Below are 19,561 nucleotides of genomic sequence, written 5' to 3'. Positions count from 1 at the left end.
CACTGCCTGTTCAGCTGCACACAAGACACAGCAGCTCCAGCAGCACTCATCTCAGGACTCCGTGCAGCTGACGGAGGATACACACCAAACAATGGCAACTGCGCAAAGGGAGAAATACAACTACGAACTCACGAGTTTAAAAATGACACACTATAATATATATAGAAACATACTTTTCCTTGTTTAACACATATAGTACAGATTACCCACATATCACATATACATATCAACATATCACACTCAATTTATCTGTCTTTATTTATATTTATATATATATCGAGTATATATATATATACTACTATATACTATAATATATATGTATGTATGTATATATATATATATATATATATATATATATATATATATATATATATATATGCTGGTGCTGGAGCCCCTCTCCCACTTGGGGGCCACAGCCTCTAATGCTCCTGCCACTACAGAGACCACTTAGGACTTCACCCTCCACATCTGTTCCAGTTGTTCTTCTCGGTCTTTTTGTGCTCCTACTTCCTGGTGCTGCTGTAAGCTGGGAATGCCACATTTATCCCCCGGCCCTCTTCTGCTCCTGGTCAACACCCCTGTCTCTGGGTGGTTAGCCTGCAGCCGTTTGTTAGTCTGGAAGTTGAGGTCCCACAGGATCTTATCTCTGTTGTTCTCAACCACTTTGGGTGGTATGTCTCCGCAGAGATGTCCCAGCCACTTGGTTATGTACCTCAGAGTTCACTGTCTCAGCCTGCATCTTAAATCCTGCCACTATCTGCTGGACTGTCTCGGGGGCTTCTCTGCTCAGCCTGAACCTTGAGTCTTGTCTGCTCTGGAACCTGGGACTATGATCACAGTCTCTGTGCTGTCCTTCTGGCTGGCTTGTTTTAACAGTAGCAGGATTTCTCCATGTCAGCCACTTCCTCTATGTGTCAGTGATACATCCCATGCATGAAGTCTTTCAATCTGATTTCGTAATCATCAATCATTTCCAAAGGTCTTGATGGACCCAGGAAGTGAAACTGGTCTTAAAGGACTAGATTTGTTTAATAAACCTGAAAGGACAGAGTTGAGCGACTTTGTACCAAACTGTACTTATAGTGGTCAATTCAGTTTATATCCAGCATTGGTAAAAAACTTGCCACAAAAACATATGAAACCAACAGGTAGACATTCAAAATTCATTTTTTCCTAAAATACAGTTTTGAATTGCATTCCTATAAATGTTATATTTGTCTTAAAGAGGCAGAGGAAGACTCTGGACATTGCATTGTTTTATTACAGAAACACTCGATGACTGTTCAGCCATTTTCAGTTTCCAGTTTGAATCACCTATAGACAATTCAGCCACATTTAAAGTAATGCTGCTAAAACATATGACCCCTGTGTTCACAACACAATATTCTTTATTTGACAAATTAAGATACCCACTCAAACACACACATCTAAACCCCTCATTGTCATATAATAGCAAACATGGCAGACATGAATATATAACACATAATCTGCTGTAGTATGTCACTTCCCAAATGCTAGCACTTTTGGTATTAATTAACTCTGACAGTGCGTTGTGTACACACACGACATATGAGATGTCCTAATAGTCCTAATATCATTCTCGAAAGTGCATTTAAAAAATTGTTGTGTAACATGACATACTTCCTCTGTTGACCTGTATTCAATACTGTCAGTGGCATTTTGCTCCTGCAGAACCGAGCAGTAACACACAGCTCCTCTCATTCACTCAGGCTCATGGTTCAAGTTATTTGCTGGTAAAACATTCACATGATTTTTAAAGGAGTGGTTTATGAATTCACTACTATCGGTAGTAAAGCGTTCCAAAGCCAAAAGTTGACCTTGTTTTGGTTGATACTATGTTCATGAGGAAAAATAAGGAAGGCAGATATTTTTGTCAAACACTGGATTGACAAAGATATACTTTCATTTTCGCTTTGACACTTGAGATGATGACCTGATGCTCATAATAATAATTCTTGAAAAATAATCCATTGTCTTTTCCGCAACTGTAACTTTCCAACCTTCTCATTCACTTCATCACCACTCATATAAGTGGGATGTGAACATCATAAGACGGCAGTATGTGAAACCTATTCTACAGCATCACTGACCAGCACTGTATGCTTCTGTTTGCACAATAGGCTTATTCCCCACGCCATCACTAGAGGGTCATATTGCTCATAAGACCATTTTTCCATGAAGTGTCATGTGTTGAATACACTGTAAACGCTGAGATGCCAGTCCTGATTGAGAGATGCTGGTTTGACACATAATGCACAGCAGGACAGTCCTTGGCATTGTCTGAAAAAAGGAGGAGTCTTCTCTCCTCATTGGTTATTTGTGCGGTCTGATGTGTTGGACCACTTTCTCCTCAAACATCTTCCTCATGGTCTTCTCTATCTGCTTAAGGAAAACTTGAGGGATTCTGCCGCACAGGGTGTTGACCGTGTCCAGGAACTTGCTCTGGATGGGGTAGAAGAGCGACTGAAACATGTTGTCCTCAAAGGGAAACTGCGAAAACAGAGACATCAAAGTTCTGTGTCAGTTCTGCCCCCAGAGCTACTTCATTTCATGATTGGTTTTAATGGAACACATCACATAGTTTATACAAATTACTTCAACAGGGATGGGGTAGGGTGGGTTCTTTATTAATCATAAATTACAACACAGCTCATCTATAAGAGGCTTATCTCCGCAGAGCAGGGGGGGAAATGACTCTACTCAAAGAGCAAACAAATTCTAAATTTAAAAACTGACCCAGATTGTTAAACGAAAGAAAGAGAGAAAATTCTCAAAGCTGCTCTTTTCCTGAGCTCTGGTCTTTAAAGGAGCCGATCAACATTAGCACATTTTTGGAAAATTTGCTTCTTGGCCTGACAAAAATCCCAGACAAATTCAAAGCCATTGGTATATGTGTTTTACTAAAATAGCAATTTATTGTATATTTATGATAATCCATTATGTTAATCCTCCAATACACAACCTCAGTACTCTTTAATACCTTATAGGGCCAAAATGTAGCCATCTTTCAATGGCTACCTCCAGCATGATGATGGACCAGGTTACAAAACAAAGGCCTCTTGGTTTTAATGAATATAAACATGAAGTGATTCCAGTAGAACAGCATTGGGATGTGGTAGAACAGGAGCTAGGCAGCTTGAAGGGGCATCTGACGAATCTGCAGAAGTGATGTGATGTTTTTGCAGTCTTTACATTCTTGTTTTTTACATTCTCGCATTAATGTCGCAATAAAATCGTATTCTTCATTTCTGTGATTTATGTTTGTGCCTAAGGCCCCTGCAGTTTCATACCCTTATATGGGCAGTGGACGGACGTTGACCAATGCTAATCAGGAATAACTGGGACTTGCTTTCAATTTACAAAGACACGAATGTCTGCATTTTAAGAACGCGTCAGTTATGTGATGTAGAGTTTTCTTCAGAACAAATTAGAGAAAAAGTCATTAGAAGATATTGGTAAATGAGGCTCAGTGTTAGTTTGGTGTTCCTAATAAAGTGCTCAGTACACAACTACATCCACCTTGCACTGGGTTTGGGGTTTCAACAGAGGGCGCTATGCATCAGTACCACTTTGTGCCAGTGAAAACTGACTATCTTACTGGAATACTTACATCATGTATTGCATCATAGACTACTTTAAAGGCCGGCTGCTTGTCGTCATGGTAGACTCCGCGGTTGCCATGGAGGATGGACACACCCTCCTCTTCAGCCCCTTTACAGTTACTGCCGTACATACAGTGATCAGGCCTGTAGTTCCACTGGCAGGGGAAGATGAAGAGACACTCTGGAAAAAAGAACACAACACAAAAAACACTAGGTTACAGATCTGTTGAAACTTTCATTATAACTCAAGACAATTCCAATGAGATTGCCAGGACGGCAAAGTGACTACAGTGGCTTATAAAGTTTAATTGAAGTGATTCCTCAGTTCACAAAGAATAATCTGTGTTGAAAGTCTGAACAACAGCAGACCACATATCTGTCCTCAGTAAACAGGGGTGAGATTAAAAACGCTATATTTATACGTAACACAACCCTTTTCCTCATTTCCACAAGTACCAACATCAACCTGACTGCATTTGAATGACTGGGGAATAGGATTTGTAAAACAAACACAACTGTGTTGATTGTGAGGAGGAAACTAAATATGCAGCCGGAAAATAGTAGAATAAGTATGCACTGCACAGCCAAGAGCATATGCTGTCCCTCAGTGGATCTATCAATATGGAAACACTGTTCCAGAGGATCACACCATTCATTCTATTGAGAGTTCCTCTTACAGTGTGAAACACTTTTTCAGGTTTCTGCACTCTGTGGTTCAATGAGACCTTCTCTGGCTTCTCTGGCATCATAATGGTTCAGTAGATACATTTACATGGACACCAATATTCTTATATTAACCTGATAAAGACAATATTCTGGATAAGACACGCCATGTAAATATACTTTTTGGATTATTAGGTCGTAGTGGACTTAATAATGACATGAGTCATAATCGGACTATGCTCTGTGACATGTAAATACAATTCTATTAGCAAACTAGACATCATAATCAAAATGTCTATACAGCCCAGTGCAGTTACAGGAGTCTGTGTCCAACACATTAACAGGGAAATCAATATAAAGAAAACAGAGCAGAGAACGAAATATGGATTGTTAGGAAAACACGGCATCATTCTCTTATTTATGGTCTCTCAGTCTGAATGTTTTCCCTCTAATCTCATTTAGTATTTACACTAAACAAAAATGGCAAAAAAGGCAGTGAAAACCTACTAATCTGTTTACACTGTGAGGCGCCTATAAGCAAGGTAATCAACTACCAACTGTTCCAGTGCAGCAGCTCATTGACTGAGGGTGATTACACTGCACCTGCTCAGAGGGAATGTGTATTTACTGTAAGTATGAACATAAAATCTGACTGACAGTAAAGATGCTCATATGAAGTTACTCATTTGAGCCCATTATATTGATATATCCTGATCAAATATGGGAGAAATTACCTGACCAAAAGTGTCAAAATCAACTTAATAAATATACAGTTGTTCTGTCTTACACTTAAAAAACGTCAAAAATAAAAATGCCAGCTCTATTTTATTCCCCCTTTATTCCAAAGAGGCTTTCATATGTTTCCCTGATTGTTGAACAAGCCAAAAACGGTTCAGGACATTGTTTATGAACTGATGTGTCTTCCTCTGGAGACAGCATCGAGCTCAGAGCTATACCATGTAAAACAAACACAGTGATGTCGAGCAAACACCAGCGATGCCAGCTCTGCCGATGGCTCTGATCACTTAATGCCCACATCTGGCTGCTGCAGCTGGAACTTGTTTTGCCACTGAAGCGTGCTGCCGCTTATGGCCACTGTTTACTGATCAACATTCATAGTGTAGACTGGTATATTTAGAGTAAATAAGATTAAATTTATGTGAACACATTGACCTTTTGCGACACAAAGGTGTGTAGACTGGAATTTAACATACACAGCTTGATGTTTTAGTTTGACTATAACTAGCCTTCATTACGCTTTTGCATAATGTGTTTCCAGTGTGCTCACAGTATATAACATAGACACACCTGGGTTGTCGTGGAAGATAATGTTGAGCAGGTCCTGGTCTCCCCACGTGATGTGGTTCTTGTACTTCTGGTAGAGTGGATGTAGAAGATCCTCCCACAACAGGCCACTGGGGATCATGCTGTTCTGAAAAACCAACAACATCGTTCGCTTGAAAAAACGCTCGAGAGCAGCCTTCTCCTTTTTTTCTTTTTCAAAAAACACATCTTCAAAGGAGGAGCACATTTATATTCCAGCTTCCATTTGCAATCTGCTGGCAGCAGTCGAAAACTAAAGAGCTGCTAAACTGAGTTCCGAGGGCACAAGTCTGCGGTGGTAGCGTGGTAATCAGAAAGCTTCAATCACAGCCCACTCGGAGCACTCAGCCTGTGTGAGTTCACCTCGAAGACAAAAAAAAACCTCAGAATGCAAAAGAAACATCACAGCTCACTTCAGCTACGAACCGATCACAGGGAGGAGAAATGGGACTTCTTACCTTGAACAGTGTGCCGCGGATCCTGGTGAGATTCATCAGCATGACACCGGAGTTCACCCCCGTGACGCCGTAGAAAGGGTGGCGTGCGAAGCGGCTGTACCAGCCAATCTTGGGGACCTCGTGCTCTGGAGCCATTGCTGCGAGCTGGCTGCTGTTAAAGGACTGCAGGAGGCTCCAGATGTCATCCATGGGCCGAAGGAAGAGGACATCTGTGTCCACATAGAGCAACGAGTCCACGTCCTTCAGGATGACCTGTGAGCACAAGCACAGGCATCAGCTGAATATTTATGACAAGTCTCCCATCTAAAAGAACCAGGATAGACAAGATTACATGATGTAACACCTGAAAATTAAGTTACATGAATAAAACTGCTGTTGGTACACACTCCCCATCTGCACACAGCTTGCCAACAGCTTGCTTTCCCAGACAGTGACTCACATATTAATAAATCATAACTATAAAGTATGCAAAAGCATCATGAGGTTCAGTTCAGCTCAGATCATCTAAATCTTTAAGTGCAGATGAAATAAGTTCAAAAACACAGCTTCAGTATTTCAGCAGAATTAAGAGTCGACAGCGCAGCTAGCATCTCTGTGAGCCTTGTCCTCAAAAGTTAATCAAACTCATCCTGAGGAGACCATGCATGTCTTTACACTACAAATGGTGGACAGTTATCAAGACCAAGCCGAAATGTCAACCTCACGGTGACCTTAGAACGAGTCCGACTGCGATTTGTGGGATACTTCATTCTGGATCACAGAGATGCTGTACCATCCGTACAGCCATGCGGTTATCTTGGCTATAATAGAGCTAAATCGGCTAAATTTGTAGAAGGTAGCAGTACTTAAAATAAGAGAAGAATAGCAATATATTCATACTACACCTCCCTGGTTGCATAAAACAGTTTGTTTTGATACTAACTCACTCAAATATTAACAAATTAGACGGAAATTGTACTGTGGAGAAGTTCTAGCATTTCACAAAGAGTTGACAACTGAACATTGTTTTTCATCGATGTTTACGACAACGTTGTAATTAAAAAAAAAATTTGATGTCAGTATCAAGACAGAGGTGGTCTGTGGAAGAACAACAAACATTTAAGTTGTTGAGATAATCATTTCCAGTATCAACTGATGAATTGAGCTATGACTTCCAGGCAGACAAAAAAAGTCTGGCCGAGATAAATATAGTTTTTATTTACTCCAACACTGCCAGGAAGCCAGTTTTCAGAGTGAAGAAACTTTAAGAGTTTAAACCAAGCAAAATAACTACCACTTTGGTATAATGAGAGAGTGTATTATGTTTATCTTCATAGTTTAAGCACATGCTGTCACACAGTGTTCCACTCACAATGCACCATTAAGAAAATGCAGCACAGACAGAGCTTCAGGCAGCCTCTGTGGCCGAGTTGGTACAATTGTAACTCGGTTGATAAAGTCTGGTGTGCACAGTTCATACAGACAGAGCCACTGGGAGCCCTGAACTCAGAGATAGTATTTCTGCTCTAGCTGCTCACTGATGCTAAACGACACCATGTGGCTATGCTGCCGGCGGCTTGACCTTGTATTATGTTGCTTAAAGCAGCTATGAGCTGCTACTACTAATCCCAACAAGTCCAAACAGAGCAGCAGACCAATGTTTCAACAGCCTAAATGTATGCGTGCATGTCCCCAGCTGTGTAATAACAGGTAATGAGGACTCTGTGTGAAGGAGCACAGATTTCTCTCTCAGTATAAATGGTGCTTGGCAAATGGTGTGGTTGCACTAATGGATTGTGAAACCACATAACAGACCGACGTCCACATAATTAACATCAAAGTTCCCTCTTAAAGCTCTTAACCTTTACACTAACTGTGGTGAATCGGACCACAGATAGAGCATGATCTTTATGGATCGATCCCCACGGTTCAGAACATGTGTGTGCTGTGGATTAATTGCTAAGTTTACATATTATCGCCGTTTGCTGCGTAACATGAATAAAACGTTTAATACATTAACTCATTCTTAAACATGATTTGAGTCACATTAAGTACATTTTTGTTGACAACGATGGTGAAAACAACAACTCCCATGATCCCACACTGCTTCACCATATCATATCCAGGCCACTCTTTACATAATTTAATATAGAGATAAAAAGACTAGGTGTTTTTAATTAAGTGAATGGAGAATGTCCATTGATCGCCTTGCAGCAAGGGAAAAAAAACTATGGATCTATTTGACCTGCAATATGTTCATTAAATGCATAGGAAGCTAAGTGCTATTTCAATGAACCTAGAAAAGAAAAAGAAAATCAATAGCCAGGCACAACCTCCACTTGATGAAATTACTGGAATACGTCCCTGGAGACGGCTTATTTGTCTCAAGTAAATGAAAAGGTGTGAAATTACCACCCAACACGCCGGTACTTAATTAGAACCATGCGCCAGTAAAATAAAGGATAGGAAAATGCTTATTGAGTAGAAATGAAATAGATTAATGAAAAAAAAAATCTGAACCCAAGCTAATCACGTTATGCATGGTGACAGAGGATGTGAGAGGAGATAAAAGCTGCAGCCTTACGGGGAGGAAGAGTCTCTGAGCAGCACAGGGCTTAAAGAGCTTCTTCCACTCGTCGGCGTTCCCCACGGAGAAGGTGATTGGGTAGATGGTGTACTGGAACCTGGCTGAGATGGAGCGGGGCCACTGGTTCAGCTGGAAGATAAGCGGCATATCACACTTTATAAAGAGGCAACGTCTAATGGAATTCTTACCACTGTATTTAATCATTATTCTGAAAGCTAAATCTCTCTCTCCTTTCACAGAACTATCAACATAAACTAGAGCATAAATCCGGCCATTTAAAAAAATGAAGCCGTGTCTCGTGGTGATTGGCTGTGTTGAGCCTGTGCAGCTGCCAGCTGTTGTTTTATTTAAAAACCACCAGTCTAAACAGGGGGAGACACCCTCTTCGGCTACATCCACACTTACCTACATTTGCCTCTGAAAATTCAACATCTCTGCTACGGATATGTCCTGGTGTCCAAACTTCTTAAGAGTTTGAATAAAATGCTGGCTGAATTTTTGTTTGAAACTCTAAAGCTACGTTTTGGTTTGGATGGGCAGGAAATGAGATGCAGATGCGCATAACCACTTGCTGATTGGCTCTTTTGGGTCATGACGTAGCTTTTGCTGATTCGTCAGGCTCCTATCACATGAGCCCCTTCCAGAAGACAACAACCAGCATTAGTTAAGTGTTGAAGGCATCGATAATCAATTACAAGCATTGCTGACCCTGTTGTCTTTACTAACAGCTGTTCTGCAATAAAACTCTAGCAATCTGTGTAGACGGTGTAAGGACGGAGATTAAAACTGATTCGGAGCCAAATCACTTGTGTGGACATTTTAGCGTGAAAATGCTGCTTTCAAATGAGAATAAATATGGATGTATTCCTAAAGTCAGCAGAGTATCACTAATAGATGCTGAGTCCCTGTGAAATCAGCAGTTCACCCGTTTGGCCCTGAAAAGAGTGAGAGTGCTGCGAGCGGTTGGTGAGGTTACTGCTGACAAGGACGAGAGATCACAAGAGATTGCGACCAACCTTTTCTAAAACACACATCACGTCTCTTCACACTGCCTCTCTACATAAGCTCCCTGCTGCACGTGCTCTGTGTCATCTGGGCCTTGACTACCACGAGTCCCGTCTTCCGAGGGGGGGAGGATTTTTCCACACATGGAAATAATTCACGTGCGCTTGACAGTAAGTTCACAGGTTCAGGGTTTGGATTCAAAGCAGTTTAAGGTGCCGTTTGAAGTCCATTAATTGGAGTCACTTTAACACACTGTTAGTTACCGTATCAGTGGAACTAATCAAAAACATGCCAGGCACCTCTGTGAAGGTGACTTTGAAGTGCACGGAGAAATTGCGGGGTGTCTTGGTGATATATTACGCCCCAGCCTTGAGCTTAAAACATGATGTGGCTGTACTGGGAGGACTCGCGGAGGCAGAGTTAAAAGTGCTCTGATCCTGATGTCATGTATTGCAATGAGAGCTGAAGCGTTTTACATATGCTGCATTAAATCACAAATCAGAGCGTCCTCTACAGAAGTGCACACTGAGAAGAAAGCCAGTGCTGCATTTAATCAAGGACTCTCGTTGATTTGTTTTTTGGGAACATTCAGGCTTTAGTCTACTGAAGTCTTCTCACCCTTTCTTTAAACTGCGGGGCCAAGGGGTCCTCTGCAAAAATGTGAAACTTGATCTTCTTGAGGCTGAACAGGAGGGCTGATTTGACCATGGTCAGGGTCTCATCCAGACGATTCCCACAAGCCACCACAGCCAAGTGCATGAACTCCTCAGCCCGAGTGCGCCTCATCACAGGTCGGGCCACAGCACTCCGTTGCTTACTAGAAGAGACATAAGCAAATAGAGATGTAAAGTGCAGTTAAGTACAAAGGAAATAAGGAAATGTACAGTGAAGTAATAAACTTTACACTTTTACATTGCTATGTCTTCTTTTCAACTCTTTGTAACAACAAGGGCAAACAGATACAAAATTGGCTTCATTTATCGAACAAATCATGTGCAGGATGTGCAGTTTTCTCCACCCAAAAGTGCTGTCTGTTCTAAATGGGCCAAGGCCATGTGTGTGTGTGTGTGTGTGGTGTGGTGTGTGTGGGGGGGGGTGGGGGGGGGTGGGGTGGAGGGGGATCGGATCTGTTGACAATCACTTCTTCCACAAACCTTGTTTCCATCACTCATCGCTTGTAAATTGGATGCGCAGCTTGTTAAGAGTAATTTGTACTTGGCACAGCAGTTGTACTGGACTTTACAGGAGTCAAAACATACAGAATGAAAGTACTGAAAGATGAATGTAACCTGAAACCTACATGGATTTGTATGGGATTTATAAGTTCATGTTAAGGCTATGATATTTCTTGTTTGATTAAGACAACAAATGCTGATATTTTATAGCAATATAAAACGTATGGTTTGTACTTTTTTATACAATATACCTAAAGCTACACAGCAAGTCAGCATGCTCAATCCTAAGCCGTCCTGACACAGTGGTGAAAAAGCCTATAAAACAGCACTTGCACACGATGGGATACTAAAACCCTTCATTGAAACTGCAGAAGGTTATTAACATCTTGCATGTCTTCACTTTTAATCTTTAAACTTACAAAAAGCTTTCATTTATCTGCCTCATTGCAGAGATGTGTCATGCTTGTACTTAAGATCACATTCAAACCCAAGACACCATTTGTTCTGGATGCATGATTCAAGTGGAAAATAATTTGTCATGCACCATTCATACTTAAATGACAATAATAATAATGATAAACTCTATTTGTATAGAACCTTTCATACAAGAAATGCAGCTCAAAGTGCTTAACATTAGCCTGACGTTGTCATACTCACAATTCTAGTCAGAATGTGAGTCTGATACCGCTCCATTGGGCTGTGATTATGGGTCGTGTTTCAACTGAACCAGGAAAAAAAATTCTCTTGTCTCAATTGGATAGACCTACAACCAATCAGAGCAACGTAGTATGTGACGTATGTTAAGCGACTCATTGTGAGTTATTATTTACTAACGCCGGGTTCACACCGGACGCTGAAGCGACGCCAAAGCGACTCTTAAGCGCAGCGCCAAGCCTTAAATAACAGCTGGCTCCCATCCACTCCCATGTTAAACCTTTGTGCGGGTCACACCGGAGGCTGAAGTGCCAGGCTGCCTAGCGCCGTGCAGAGATCGTTTCGGCGTCGAGTCTATTTTTTGCGCTTGACGCGAGCGTATCGCCCCGGGAAACACACTGAAAAATGATTTTAAACGATATTGATGACATATTTTATATGATATAAATTATAAAATATGCATCCCATACTTTGAATTCCCCTTCTGTTGTCCTGGAGTTTTAATTTTACCAATGACATTATTAAATGTCCCCCTCTGCCCATCCACTACAGCCACACAAGCAGTGATAAAGATAAAAAGAGAGAGAGGGGGGGGGGCTACGTATTCTCCACATAGGCTTGAGTGGAGAATACGTAATTTACCCTCGACACCCGACATTTAACGAAGCAAACAGCGGAGAAGTTCTTCAACATGGATGACATTAAATTAATAATTGAAGTGGATAAGTAACTTGAGTTGTATGATCCTCGGAACATGTTGTATAAAGACAACACCAAAAAAGACAAATGTTGGGACGCTGTTGCTTAATGCTGACTACTGACTACTGACAATTTCAATTAAGTGTTTCAACAAAGAACATCTGCTCCCCAACATGCATTTCTGTGGTAGGAGTAGGCCTGAGCTATCTGGGCAATATTAACAATTTATCAGTTAAATTGATTTTACTCTTTTTTTTTTTTAAATAATTATACAGTTGCTTTTTATCTCCAAAACTATTTTAAGTAATTTTATATGAATTTTAATATGTAGTAAAAAATCGAAAAAAGTACTTATGTAATATTCAATGAATGTCGGTAATAATGCAAGTGAGCAACAGCTCACTAGACACTTGTAAGTTGATAAAGCTGAAGAAATCCCCACTTTAACCCGTCAAAAATGTTTTCAATACTGTAAGATAGCTTCTGCCGCATGCACAATATATTCATACCAGTCGTAATAAATAAACAACAATAATGAAGCACTGATATGATGCCTGCTAAAGTTGGCTCTCCATAGAATCATCATTGAATGAATAAATAGAAACCCTGTATTCATCCAAACTGAACACAGATTGGGGGATATCGCAAAATATACTTCCATCCATTGGCATCCAGTATCAGAGCATAGCAGCACACCTGCCAACATGTCACTGTTGTAGAGTAATGGCATGTCACTTCATGAGCATGTCAGCAGTGAAGACATTCATTTTGGACCTTATGAGACAAGGGACACATTCATGAACATAGCCCATTCCCACATTCATCCTGCTGTTAGATACTAGATCAGGTGCAAAGTCAAGGACGTCTCAGAATGACCTGACAACTGAGCCTTTGCACATTGTTCAACACTAAACATCCACACTGCCACACACATAGAACCAATTCTTCTTCTATTCTACGTCACATCCAGAGCGGCCATTAATGTGATGTGAAAACATGCTCTCTGTGCAGCGATAGTGCTGCTGTTGAGTTCAAATACACTCAGTGGTGCAGAATATCTCCCACTACGATAACACACATACAATAGTAGAGCCTCGAGCTAGGGCCAATATTATCTTTTTGCCCTCCACACACGTACACACGCTACATGAAGCTGGCTGTAATAACAACATGTTCAACGTAAATATTTTATACTCCTAGGGAGAGAAGACAAAAAAGAACAGAGAACCTTTTGTTTAAGCGTGTAGCGTTTACTGGGAGAACAGCGGGAAGGCTAATGGTTTCAAGTCTAAAGACCGCGCCATTCCTAAAGAAAATGGATTTCCTCTGAGCCTGGAGGAAGCAAGGAGTCAACCATAAAATGGATGGGAAGAGAGAAAAGTGAAATTTGACAGGTGGGTTGCAGGGCAGTCTCCAAGCGTGACACTTCGTTTTCTGCTTGGCTAAGGGACAATGATGAACCGCAGATTAGGATGAATGAGAAGGTGCTGAGAAATCTGTCCGCCATGCTTCAAAGGCCGATGCGCTGTCAAGGTTGTTGAACGCACATTCCTTTTTTTCCCCTTCACAGAAAATGCAATCCATATCTCCCACACAAATGTATTTATATTGCATTTAGTCATGCAAAATAAATGCCCTGGAAATGATTTTGCCATAAAATTGGAGGACAAAACAAAAAAAGGGGGAAATTCCTTTGTTGCATGAAGCATGGGCTGCACACATTATGTTCTGTGTCATGGCAGTGCTCCCCACATCTGGAAGCAGTCAGAAAAAGCAGTGTAAGCAACAGAGAGGCCCACAAAGCACCAAGGGCGAGCCTTTCAAATGATAGCAGGAAAGAAAAAAGTACATGCACACGAGAAAAGAGCAAAAGAGTACATTGGAGGTATCATATAACAGGTAACATATTCGTCATTTGGGGGACTTGTATCAAACTTGTACTGGTTGTAAAAAAAATGGATATCAAATAATAAGCTGCCATCCTGCCCTTCCTCTTTGAGTGAAGATTCTCTATTTCCTAACAAGCTGACAAACCTTCAGATATTTCTCCAGACTGATCCCAGATCTCATGTGATTGGTCATGAGCATTTGATGACGTGGCCACAAACAGATGAGTAAAACTGTAGACAATCTGTTTTTCATTTACGTTACCCTGCTCGTTGATTTGCAATCCTCAGGATGTCCAGCTGAATCACCTCAACCAAAAATGCCCTATCAGTCCAATTCATAATTCAGCCAAGACGGGCGGACGAAACCTGTTGAAATGTTGTTGGCAAGTTTTAAAAGAGTTTGCCTGAAATGTGATCCAAACAAATCTGATCTACGGTTCAATATCCAATTTCCTTTGGCTGATTACTGTTGAAATAGGAAAATAAACTCTGAGGGCCAATGCTGCATGGTTCTTGCACTTGCTCTTTACAAACGTGTGCAAACCTGGGCAGCTGTGTAGCATGTGGACACAGCACAAGCCTCCCAAATTCAAATCATACGATCTGCCAAAACTGTCCGATCATTGTAAAAGATTGATTCATTGGTCAATTGTCAATTACTGATCAATTACTTCCTCTTCTTTGTCCTTCAAAAACACCGATTATTAGACAACCAACATATTTATACATACAAGAAGAACAAGGACACAAGCAGAAAAAGTAAAAGTCCGAACCAAAATGGTCACGTTCTGCTTTTCCTTCTTTCTTCTTCTACAGCAGCCTTCCCATGTTCATGCTGTAAATCTATAAGTCAAATCCATAAGGGAAAGCTTTTGCAGTGGCACAGTGGTTTTCTGTTAGCTACACTCTGCTAGACGGCCCCTAGACGTATGGCTTATAAAATGAGTATTGTCAGTGTGGCGGAAGCAAATAAGAGTTTTCAAAGGACAAAACACACTGGTGTTGTCTCGACACCATCAAAGTGTAAATACACACCACCGTCTCGTTTACTAGAGTCCACAGAAGTCACCAGGACACCGACGATTTTTTCAAATTTGCTCAGACTTGAAAATCCCAGCTTCTGTATCAGAAGTGACTCATTGTCTTTAGGGCAACTAAGGTGTATGCTATGGTTGTCAAAATATACACTGAATGTTATGTGAAATAAATGTGTTACACTTTAGATCTATCATTTAGAAACTTTGTTTCTTTCCCAAGTAGGATACTCATCACTAAACAAGCAGTGGAGTATCAGATGAAAACTGTGTCTCAACACCGTATAACCGAAGTAGGATATGTCCCAAGAAACAGGACCAAAAGGTCGTCAACGAAACACATCCTCTACAAGGCCTGAGCCTCCCTTTAGTGTTCTTTCATGCTTGAATTTGTTAGTCAGCTCAGAATAAACAAGAATAAGCTCCAAATGTCCAAAAACTGACATAAGACTAAACTGTGAACTACAAAGCAACAGCATCACCACTTCTACGGTCTGTGACTTCTTAATAGCAATAAATCACCAACTATGTTTCCTTTCAATGAATTTCTTTAATCTATACATGTCACAGATTGGTTACAAATCATCATCAATATCAATTGTCTTTTCCTTGTTTTGTTCCAAACCCCAAAATATGAAGTTTCCCAAAAATATCTCAACAGATAAACCCATATACAAAGGCTAATGTTGGGCATTTTGCTAGATAAGTGACTTTAATTGATCATACAAGTTGTAACTGAATTAGTTTCAGTGGATCAGCTCATCAAGCATTTGCTGGATCACTTACTGTTAACAGAAAATGTTATGTCCGTCCTTCCAGGGAAACACTTTGGCATGATTGGTCACTTTCTAAGCTTTGGCCTTCAAATCCTGCTTTACAGCCATGTTAGCTTTTACCAAAAAGCAGACTCTCTTTCTTTCTAGACTCTCCTTCCACATTATTCATGACTCATCCACCACTAACTTAAAAATGAGTTAGCCAAGATAATACATAAAAGTGCTGCTGATGAGGCTCACACAAGCAGCCTCTCTGGCCAGGTTACACCGGCGAGCAGGGAGATTTCACACAGCGCGCCGAGAGAGTGTTCAGTCATGTATGATGACACTTTTACAGGTATGCCTAATGCCACTGTGAGACACAGACTCTTTAACTGAGAGGAATAACTATATAGGAAGTGACAGGCCAGGGGATTTGTTTCAACACAAAGTATCAACAGTCATTTAATCCTGCAGATGCAGACGGTAATTCCAGGTAACAAAGCAGACAGAGGGCTTACGTCTGTATTACTCTGCATCTGATACATGCTGACTGTAATGAAGGGATCACAGTGAAGGAATGTGTATCCTGCACGTAAAGACTGCCGGATGTAAACCAAGGTTTTATATCACTTTCAACTGTATTTATCAGCAGTCAATATTACTAACATTTGACCAACATTGTCATATAATATGTTGATATTTTTTATCAACTGATTCTTCGTTCAGCACAGTGCGTCGATTTATCTGTTGGCAGATACAAATTGGATGATAAGAGCCTTTCCTGTTCATGTTTGCTGATATGACAACAATGATAACAATGCAGAAAGGATGAAATTATATTTTACATAAAAATTTCTTAATTCATATTCTTTCAGGATCGTAATTCCAAATCATGGTTTTAAAACTTTAACTTCTATACATTAGGCTCTATTCAAAATCTGCAAAAGCTCACATTTTAGATTCTGAAACCTGAAAAGGTTTTGGCACAGTACTTGATAAATGACAATTTATTAATACCTTAAATTGTTTCAAATGATTTGTGTTTGATTTGTTATTGATTAGTAGACTAATCCTTCGTCTAGTAGCCGGAGCTCTTCCTTCTATTTTTGGACACAGGAAGTAGTGTGAAGTGTCAAGAGGAAATGATATGATTAGGAAAAGCAGGGATGTTTGTCCATTAAGCACGCCACACAGGAAATCTGTCCGGTGCTCTGATTTGCAGATGTCCACAGTGTGTGTCAACAGATATGAGAGATATAATTAAAATGCTTTCCCCAAAGTCACAGTTTAGCTCCCTATTTATATCCATTACCGTGATGAATATTAGTATCGACCACTTTGCCAAGGCTTGTACGTCTCCAGCCTGAAAACTACATCCTATTGTTCAGATTCCTCTGGTTTTTATTCTCGGAAACTACAAAAAATGATCAGATTATCTCGGGCAGAAAGTTCTTGGAGGCTCTAGCCACATGCGTGCTTCCACTAATTGCAGCAGTCAGTCATGAGTGTTTTCCAAAGCGGTGAAGTGTTTTCTTTCTCTCCTTTTTTTATATAGCCACAGCCACTGGTGACCCCTTCCACCCCATTCCTCTTATCAGCGCTTAGCACACACGGGGGATTGTGGTTTCTGAGAGGACGTAAAGGTCCTTCCTCAATGTAACGCCTTGATGGCCGTTATCTACCGAACAGTGTCCCCATCCTCCCCAGCCGGGCTCTGGAGCAGAATACATATTACCAGCTGCCGGCGGAGAAGGTATCTCCGGCAACCACACTGTGGCTGCTGTGGCATGGCTGGCATTCGACCCAGGAGGAAACGCAGAAGGGATGTCTGAGGCTGAAATTAGAAAAGCGGCGAGACACAACAGAATGCTTCCATCCTTGGACAGAAATAGCACCTGACAGACTCTTGCCTTTGCTCGAACATTTGAGCAGCCTGTGAAAAAACGGTGTCTTCATCAGATCATCTTCACTTTTCAAACCAAAGAAGGAGAATCACACCTGACAAGCTCCTCACTCCACCACAGACGTGTTTGGCAGACTTTGACGAGAGAGCAGTCAACAGGATGGGTTTCCTTTTAGTGTCACTTCCAATACATCACAGATGCTACAGTGAAACTATTCCGTGCATATTTGCATCTATATTAAACATACATTTACGTCTTTCAAGGTGACCTTTGCCCCTTTAGAAGACAAAGGGGGGGTCAGACAAATAAATGCCTGAAACACCAAGGGCCATGGTGATGATTTATCATTCTGCTGTGCTGCTGTGAGAATGGTGCCAACATTTCCACCTAATCACATTAGTCATGCTCCCTACTCACATCTCTGCCACATATTTAAGCAGCCCCCTGATTATAATGATTCACGGGGCATTAAACCAGAGGCGAGACAGTGGGTATAAAACGCAGCCGAGCAGATGCACGTATGCAGGATGTGAAGTCTATCTGTTGACAGACGAGGCGTTTGTGTGGCCCGTGCACAGATGTGTGCAGTTTGATGGAGGGAGCATGAAACACTGACACTAACTAGAGGAAAGAAGCAAAGAGGGGAAGTAGATATGTTGTGTTATTTGGCAGCGGCGTGTACGAAGAGATCACGACAGACAGAGAGAGAGAAACTAACTCCGCTCACCTTTTCACATGCACGCTGCCGCCTCCGACCAGCGCCTTCGCCTCCTTCCGTACCCCGGGAGGATCCTCCGAGCGCACGGCGACTCCCGCGGCCGCTTTCCCGGCAAACTTCGCGGAGACATCGCGTCGGAGCTGAGCGGGCGACGGGGAAGTCCTGCGGTCCTCCTCCTTCTCCTGCACAACTTCTTTCAGCAGCGGATCGACCGCGGCGTTGCCCCCCAAAAAGTACAAAAGTAGGAAAACTCCGAAGCACACGGCGATCACAACTACTTTGCAGTGGATCCGCATGGTGAGAGCGACTTGTTACGGGCCGAGGAGGCAGACGGGGGCCCGCTCATGTCTGCGGGAGAGGGGGAGCAGCCCGGGTTGACATTTTCTTCCCGTCCATCGCTCGCATTTTCCCGCAGATGATGATGGAGAGGAGCTGCTCACCGTCCATGGAGGATTACACAGGGGAGGCGTGGCCTATGCTGCTTCACCGTAATGACGGGACTGTTAACGCACGAGCATATTGTAATAACTACAGGGATAGATTTTCTGCTCAATTACATTTTTCTTATATATTTTTACCTAATTCATTTTTGTCTATGTCATACCTATAAAATTGCAAGGACTGTCGTGATGTCTTCATTAAAATTATATCTTTATATAATACTTTACTCATAAGTTTCTCACAAGGAGTCGTATATTGATATGCTGCTTTCAGACATGCACAGAACTCCGGAGAATGTCTGGAGATTCTCTGGAGGGTCTCGGACAAATGTCCGAGTGAGAGGCTCCGCACTTTCTATGGAGTTTCTCCTGCCAGCTGCCTAGTAAGAACTCCTGCTGCATGTGGGAAAAGCAACCTCCACAGAAAGTCTGTATGGAATTATGCTGACATCCTCCACAGGTCGCATCTTAAAATGGAGATTATGTTCTAGCAAACAAATGGCATAGTGCATAGGAATGTTGGATGCAGCCAGTAGCTGGGTGTCAGCGGATATTATTAAGAGTTCAAAGTAGTGATCAACAACCTCCAACTAGCCAGATACTGTTGAGATATTTATGTTTCTATGTATCTTGTGATTATATTTTACCTATA

At 41.5% G+C, this 19,561-nt stretch overlaps 1 protein-coding gene across 1 annotated transcript; it reads right to left on the bottom strand.

The window, feature by feature from the left end:
• Positions 1–1,243: 1,243 nt before the first annotated feature.
• Positions 1,244–18,934, bottom strand: gxylt2 (glucoside xylosyltransferase 2). Its single transcript, XM_053445955.1, has 7 exons — positions 18,479–18,934; positions 10,257–10,455; positions 8,631–8,762; positions 6,068–6,319; positions 5,595–5,718; positions 3,632–3,804; positions 1,244–2,511 (listed from the first exon to the last, which is right to left on the bottom strand). The coding sequence occupies exons 1-7, from the start codon at positions 18,763–18,765 to the stop codon at positions 2,335–2,337; spliced, it is 1,344 nt and encodes a 447-aa protein (XP_053301930.1). The 5' UTR covers positions 18,766–18,934; the 3' UTR covers positions 1,244–2,334.
• Between the last annotated feature and the right edge of the window lie 627 nt (positions 18,935–19,561).

Source organism: Pleuronectes platessa, chromosome 2 (assembly GCF_947347685.1).
Source record: "Pleuronectes platessa chromosome 2, fPlePla1.1, whole genome shotgun sequence".
Taxonomy (NCBI): domain Eukaryota; kingdom Metazoa; phylum Chordata; class Actinopteri; order Pleuronectiformes; family Pleuronectidae; genus Pleuronectes; species Pleuronectes platessa.
Note: the sequence above shows the minus strand (reverse complement) of the source record. Positions and strands in the feature narration are given on the sequence as shown.

What these genes read in the sequence shown, in the direction of transcription:
- gxylt2 (XM_053445955.1), bottom strand. Translation starts at nt 18,765, where the DNA reads ATGCGGATCCACTGCAAAGTAGTTGTGATCGCCGTGTGCTTCGGAGTT. An exon ending in CTCAGAGACTCTTCCTCCCC is followed by an intron (nt 6,320 to 8,630) that starts GTAAGGCTGCAG and finishes TTGTGCTCACAG; the next exon opens with GTCATCCTGAAGGACGTGGA. An exon ending in TCTATGATGCAATACATGAT is followed by an intron (nt 2,512 to 3,631) that starts GTAAGTATTCCA and finishes CTGTTTTCGCAG; the next exon opens with TTTCCCTTTGAGGACAACAT.